Genomic DNA, 7,334 nt, shown 5'->3' on the forward strand with positions numbered 1-7,334 from the left:
TACATAAATACATACATACATACATACATACATACATACATACATACATACACATACATACATACATACATACACATACACACACACATACATAGACACCTTCCCAAGACTACCCTATCACTGCTCTGCAACAGTCCTGTACCATGATTGACCCTCAGCACTGTCTGACAGGTATGAAACAGTAACACAACCTTGTGCATAGAGTTCAATTCTGTTGCGATTAACAAATTGTCTCTCGATGTTTTTTAAGATTCTGCAGGTCCCCCTGTCTTGTGCTAATCTAGACATTTCTTGCATTCCTTTCCCCACAGTGAATGGAATTATTTTAGATTTACTCTATAAATTGCCAAACTAACTTTCATACGTTTAGGCTAAATTTCTGTTATTATATGTGTGTTATTTTTAAATTGTAATGTTTATATTTATTTGTTTCTGTTAATTGCGTAATCCTGTCGCTTTTACTCCCTTTTTCATGAGAATATTTTTTAAATTATGTAAAAAGAAAAAGTAGCCACCCCTAAAGTCCCTGCAAAGACTCCCAAAAAAACAGGAAGTCAGCCTTCAGCAAAGCGACAGGAGTCTGTTGCTTATTCAAATTCCCCCTCTTCCACCTCCTCTTCCTCTATGTGATTAGAGGTGGTGGGTGTAGCGGGGTCAGAGTCACGAGAGAGGGTCGCCACAATCTGAGGAGAGGCGTCCAGGTCTTCAGGGACATCATCCTCCATGTCATCAGTGGTGATGATGGCAACCGCAGCTCCGCCCTTCTTGTTCTGGTGGGTCTTAATGTGCTTGGAGAGGTGGTCGCTGCGCATGAAACGCTTGGAGCATTCTGGACACTCAAAACGCTTTTCCCCTAGGGGCAAAAAACAAAGAATTAGAGAAAATCTAATCCAGAAAGGACCCTAGGTTTTCTACGTAGCTCCCTAGTTGTTGACTGCTAGTTGGAACCTTCTCTCCAAAAAGTAAGTTGTGGTAAAACAGTTGGAATTGTTTTATTACTGATGGAACAATATTGTTTTTTCAAATAAATATTGGTATTTTTTAACATCTTACAATCCACCGAATGAAACCCTTCACTTAATAAATGCCCACAGGTATAAAAAAAAGAGGACATTTCGTAAATAAAAACTCACTAATAACAAACATTTTTAGTGTGCACAGCTCACGGGGCTTTCCCGAACCTGTGTCGAGAGCTGGAGTTAAATTAAATCTCAGATTTGCCTTCTTAATCGTTTGTTTGGGTCCCTCACTTCCGTTTCGCTTCACATGCACTGATTCGCTAAACTGAACAGCCAATCAGAGGGATTTATTTTGCCGACTGCCTGGTTTTCGGCCGAAAAGGCGTCGGCACGGCTGAAAAGACCCGACGGTGCGGGACACACCAAACTGAGTAGGGCGTGTCGATGCTCATCGACGGCCTGATGCCCACCGACGCCGATAATTGGCCTGGTGTGTCCGTGCCTTTAAGGCCCTGACACACCTACCCGATTTTGGGAGTCAGAGACAGTCGGGCATTTGCGGCGCCCTACTCAGGTTGGTGTTTCCCGCACCGTGGTTGCTTTACGGCACATTTTCACACCTCCCGCCAAAGAAAGTCGGCCAAAGAAATCACTCTGATTGGCTGTTGCCTCTTTTGAATGACGAATACACACTACCGCTGCCTGCTGGTAAGGACAGTTATTGCCACTCGTCGACTGAAGTCTTTGCGGTGTGTTCGTAGGCNTCTTAATGTGCTTGGAGAGGTGGTCGCTGCGCATGAAACGCTTGGAGCATTCTGGACACTCAAAACGCTTTTCCCCTAGGGGCAAAAAACAAAGAATTAGAGAAAATCTAATCAAGAAAGGAACCTAGGTTTTCTACGTAACTACCTCGTTGTTGACTGCTCTAGTTGGAACCTTCTCTCCAAAAAGTAAGTTGTCGTAAAACAGTTGGAATTGTTTTATTACTGGTGGAACAATATTGGTTTTTCGAATAAATATTGGTATCTTTTAACATCTCACAATCCACCAAATAAAACCCTTCACTAAATAAATGCCCACAGGTATAAAAAAAGAGGACATTTTGTAAATAGAAACTCATTAATGCCAAACACTTTTAGTGTGCACAGCATTTATCAGCAGATTGCAGCATCTTCATGTTTTAACCCTTAGATGCACGAGTGACTGGACCCTACACTCTTCCATAAGTGGGTCAAAAAGGACTCGTATTAGTATAATGTGTTTTTATGCCATTTTTGTCATATTGGTTAAGAAAAACCACTTGTATAATATTTAGGATTATATTTAGGTTCACACTAGAAATATTTTATATTTAATTTTTCACTATTTCGAATTTTAGAATGTCTTTTTACATTTTGAAAAAAAAACGAAATTCTTTCGAAAATGCATGCGGGTCATTTTTTAAATTAAAAAATTTGAATGGCATGATATCCAAAACATTTTTTTTGAGGAATAGCTGGAATATGAAATGATAAAAAAATGTAATTACAAAGATACTCTAAGAAAACCACCTCACCTGGTCTAAAAAGACCCACTGTGCTTTCAGGGTTAAAAAAGACCAACAAATTCTTATCTTCAATTGATAAAAGTTAAACGCAATGTCATTTAGTGGCTGTGATGGGCTCATTGAAAAATTCAAATTAGATAATCATCCATGTAAACGTAGTCTACAGGTTAAGTCCATTAATTCAGAATGACTTAAGTGTTATACCACGGTGATAATAATGGATTTGAAAGGAGTTTTGGAAAGAGTCTAAACAAAATTTGAATGCGTTCTGATTTTAAGGGCTTGTAACATAAGATTGATTAGTGGGCAAAGTAAATCATCAGGTGCAGCACAAGTTTGTATAAGTAACAATAGTATAAGGATATGTACTGGATTCCAATTTGCTAAAAATGTTATCACGCCAAATCCTTCCAGCGTCGCATGTTACACCACCATCACCGGCCTGATCTCTGTATGTGTATTTTCTCCACCTGTGGTGTGTTCTCCGGTGTTCTGCAGCTCGTCGCTCCTGGTGAACCTCTTGCACAGAAGATCAGTTACAGACGAACGGCTCTCTTCCGTGTGTGCAAGCGCAGGTGGGCCCTCCAGGTGGGGACGTCTTTCCGTACACTTCGCGCAGCCCTCCATGTGGCAGATGTGCTGCTTCTTCTCTTTGGGGGTCCGCTGTGTCCTACAACACACACGCTGGTTAATTTGCATCACCGCCTGACCTACACTGTGCCCTTAAGGCAGGGGTGTCCAAACTCAAATACACGTGTGGACCAAAATAAAACCAATTTGTAACTAGTCGAAGAGCCGAACTGGTTCAATGTTTATTGAAATGAACTTATGCACATATTAAACCTGGAACTAAACAAAGCTTACATTTTTGCCATAATAAAACAACCATTAATAATCAGTTGCATTCATTTCTTTATGCCTCTTATCTGCAGCTTTTCCAGAGTCATTTCATATGATTACATTTTTTCCACAGGCCAACAACAGCTTCAAAAAAAAACAATTTCCCTCAAGAAAAAAAAAACATTGCCCTGTTGTCGTGAGAGAGAAAGTGCAGAAGGAAACATCCCATGGGAAACTCAGTTTGCTGCTCTGTGATGCTAGTTCAAGCAGATACTGGGCATCTCATCTTGGGTACAAGTCATCAATGTTTTGGGGCAGGCTCTGAGCTGAGGCACCCTCAGGATGGAGTGAAGATGTGCGTGCAATATACTGGGAGGGCCAGATCAATAGTAATTAGAAATTATCCTGCGGGCCGAAATTAAATCCCACCACGGCCTGATTTGGCCCCCGGGGCCTTGAGTTTGACACCCCTTGCCTTAAGGGTTTGAATTGTTCAGTACACAAGCTCTGATTGATAACTTACATCTCTTGAGTGAATTAAGCGGTGAGCGTGAACCATTCTCAGTGCTAGCTCCTCATTATAAAGTGAAATGCTGAGTGGTGAAAGGGTCCGGATCTCTCACTTTAGGAAAATGAAGCTACACTGTGTTCTGACCATCTGTCAAACCCAGTTATCCCATCATGACATGACAGTCATCACAACTTTGGGATTGCATTGAAAATATGCAAACAATCACAGTTTTTTCCTAACTGTAGGGCTTAGTGGGGTCTATAGGTGGGGGGGAATCTTAAATAATTTGTCCAACACCCGTTTTCTTATGAATTACTAAAAGAGCTAGATTCAGAATATTTGTTTTTAGAATTGGTTTATCTCTTTTTAAGGAATACACCATCACTTGTAAATCGCTATTCGACCGGTGTTTAACACCACCAATGTCTTTCCAACGTGTCCATACCTTCCCTCTCCATCCCTGCAGTTCGGACAGGAGCAGGCAACACGGCGAAGCTCTCTGCTGGGCAGGCCCTCCCTGGTCAGAAAGAGCTTTGGACTGAGAGCCAGCTGGTCTGGACTCATTGATGACCCTGATGCCACGTTTCCAACAGCAACCGTTACTGGAGACGACTGAACTTTGACCCCCGTCCTGACCTTGTGATTGACCTGAAAGGTGATTTAAAAAGGGCAAAATGTTATATTGACCTGGGGTGGACTGAAGAAAATATGAGAGAGAAACTTAAAAATACAAGATCCCAGACAGTCTGTAGGTTAGGGCCAGCAGGACACCCTGTTTATAACTCAACTTTCAATGGTATATGTATCGCACAACTGGGAGATTGGCATGTGAAACAGGAAGGCTTATACGTATTTTTCTCCAAATAACTAATGCCTTAACCAACACATTGTTTCTAAATCTGAGACTTTGGACATCCACTAAGGCCAAGTTTGGAAAAAGGCTGGCCTCAACATGCTTATTTAAATTGTTTATTTATCACACTCAACAATTGAACCAACATAGCCTAAATTGCGTTAACACTACTATCACCAAATACAAATGTCAACTTTGCTGACTCTGGAGAAAGTATAAGCTGTAAGATGTTCTCTCCTTCTCTATATCATATTTAAGTGAATAGGTTTTTGTTGGACTGACAAATAAAGAAATGTAAAGGACATCCACTTGGAAATTTTTCACTATATTCGGATATTTGATTGACAAAACCAATTAATGAATTAATCTAGTAATGATCAGCAGATTAATGAAGATGTACATTATCATCTTATTAGCAGCCCTAGAGGTATTTAATAGAACACTGCTAAATCCCTATACATTCAACAGGTTTACTGAGTGTGGGCCTTACCCTGTAGACCTAGTAAATGGTGAGGGAACCCGGCACCTGAAACCCCCGCCGTGCCCAGCCCCGCTGATGCTGAACAGTCTGTACCCCCAGACCCCTGGGTTGATCTGGCTGCGCTCAGCGTCAGTGGTGCTCCACTCAGGGAGACCAGCCCTCCACTCCCCATTGCCGTCCCACCGGACATCGAGGCCAGTGGTCAGCTGCTGGTGGCATTGGCCGTCCCCAGTTCCACCCATGCAGGGAGACCCCGCCGGGGCAGCTGCAGTGTCTGCCCAGGTGGATCTGCCCAGAGGGGGGACAGGTTGGAGTACGGATAAGGACCTCTGGCAGAGTTCTGGAAAGCCTGGATGGGCTGCAGGGTTTGTCCTGGGGGCAGCTGGATGTCTGAATTGTGCTGCTGCTGGCCCCTGGGCCTGACTCTGAGGGGCTGCAGCTGGATCTGCGCACAAACTGTGCCCCATTCCTGGCCCACGATCACTTGCTGAATGCTTCCTGCTGTATCTATCTGTTGCTGCAGCCCTTTGGCTTGGTTCTGGTTCTGAGAGTCGCCTCATTGTTCTGCACTTGGGTGTCAGCTGGTCCACCCTCTGATCCGTAGAAACCACATGTGTCACATCTGATGCGCCGGTCACCCTCGGCCCCTGCTGTCCGTGCCGGTTGAGCTGTCAGAGGGAGCTGCCCCAGACACACTGCTGTTGTTCACTAGCTGGTTACCCATCTGGCAACGGAGAATGTGCCATCTGTCTGATTGGATGAGCTGCACAGCCCCACCCCCTCCAACATTAATTTATCACAGGCAGAGCCACGGGTCCATGCCACCTAGGTTTATGGGTACTGTGGTCCATGACAGGACGTCTGGGATCCATGCAGAGTCTGCAGCCTGCATGGGGAAAGACTGTGCTGTGGCGGATCTGCAGCCGGACCGTCTGATTGGCTGTACTTGTCAGGATGTTTGCTGGTTGGCTGGCTGGAGATAGTCTGGGTCTGGCCTGGACTCTGGGTCTGGATGAGCTGGGACCTGCTCCGCCAGAGCCCCGATGGAGGATGCTGAGCTGATATGGATCTGCTGCCCATCCGCCGTCTGCAGGTGAGGGATGACCTGATACTGGACCCCGCCGCCGGCATTGGGGAGGTTCTGAACCTGGATGATTCTGGAACTGCTGCTGCTGCTGCTGATTGGCTGCAATGCTGTTGATCCCAGCTACTGCCTTCACCTTCCCAACAGGAAAGGAGAAGGTGTACAGTTAACAACACAAAACATTGGCAGACAAATAAAACAAACTCGCAAAACCTTTCTGGATCATTCAAGGATCCAAAGTGATTATAATTCCATAGTTGTTATACATTTATCCTTATATAATGCATGATCTATGTACATCCTGATAGTTATGCCGTATTGCATTGCAAACTTGCTTAAGATGATCATTGTTACCAAACATATATAATTGTATCTAAAAATAACTTTGCCGTTTTAAAGTATTATGATACTTCAAACTTAAAAGTCATTATAGAAACTTTCATAATGTATGTATAATTTCGTTTAAAGCAATATTAATGTCTATGAAGTACTTAAACAGCGCTATAAGAAGATTCCACCATAATAAGTATGTTTATAAATCCATTTTAAGAAATAACTGTCTAAAAAGTGTTTTCGTTTGCTCCACCCACTGCTTCCCCCACTTTTCACCTTGCGTCCACCCGCTGAGCTGTCATTAGCCAAGGTGGTGGCCACCGTCACAGCAACAGGCTGATTGGTGTCTCTTTGGGCCATAGTGGCCTGCATGATGATGATCTGCAGCCGTTCGCCGTGAATGAGCACGGGACCAGCTCCAGCTGCTGGTACCAGGGTCTGACCTCCAGACGCGTCCAACACTACTGACCCTGGAGCTGACCAGCCTGCAGCTGGAACTGACCTCCCTGAGCTGGAACATGCTGGCCCCCAACTGGGCCTGGGCTGAGCCCTGAGCCTGGCCTGGGCCTGAGCCTGGCCTGGGCCTGGGCCTGAGCTGAGCCTGGGCCCCCCTCCGATTAAACCCCTGCCCTCCGTCTTACTGCAGGTGGCCCGCTAGCAGGGCCAACGAGAGGGCGCGAGGAATCCTGGAGGGAGAGGAACGGTTAAAGAGGAGTGGCGGGGAAGG

At 44.7% G+C, this 7,334-nt stretch overlaps 2 protein-coding genes across 2 annotated transcripts in view; one reads left to right on the forward strand and one right to left on the reverse strand.

The window, feature by feature from the left end:
* Positions 1 to 19: 19 nt before the first annotated feature.
* LOC104950076 (transcription factor Sp4-like) lies at positions 20 to 5,380 on the reverse strand. The gene is made up of 5 exons (XM_010776529.1): positions 5,200 to 5,380; positions 4,302 to 4,504; positions 2,976 to 3,168; positions 1,731 to 1,798; positions 20 to 785 (listed from the first exon to the last, which is right to left on the reverse strand). Exons 1-5 carry the CDS (start codon positions 5,378 to 5,380, stop codon positions 588 to 590), a joined length of 843 nt encoding a protein of 280 aa, XP_010774831.1. The 3' UTR covers positions 20 to 587.
* A 1,627-nt stretch (positions 5,381 to 7,007) lies between these two features.
* The window catches only part of rbm25b (RNA binding motif protein 25b), an 18,875-nt gene continuing 18,548 nt past the window's right edge, over positions 7,008 to 7,334 (forward strand). Inside the window, exon 1 of the mRNA XM_010776530.1 lies at positions 7,008 to 7,043. Coding sequence (XP_010774832.1) covers positions 7,008 to 7,043 — 36 coding nt within the window. The remainder of the gene's footprint in view (positions 7,044 to 7,334) is intronic.

Source organism: Notothenia coriiceps, unplaced genomic scaffold, assembly GCF_000735185.1.
Source record: "Notothenia coriiceps isolate Sejong01 unplaced genomic scaffold, NC01 NC01_scaffold00017070, whole genome shotgun sequence".
Classification (NCBI taxonomy): Eukaryota; Metazoa; Chordata; class Actinopteri; order Perciformes; family Nototheniidae; genus Notothenia; species Notothenia coriiceps.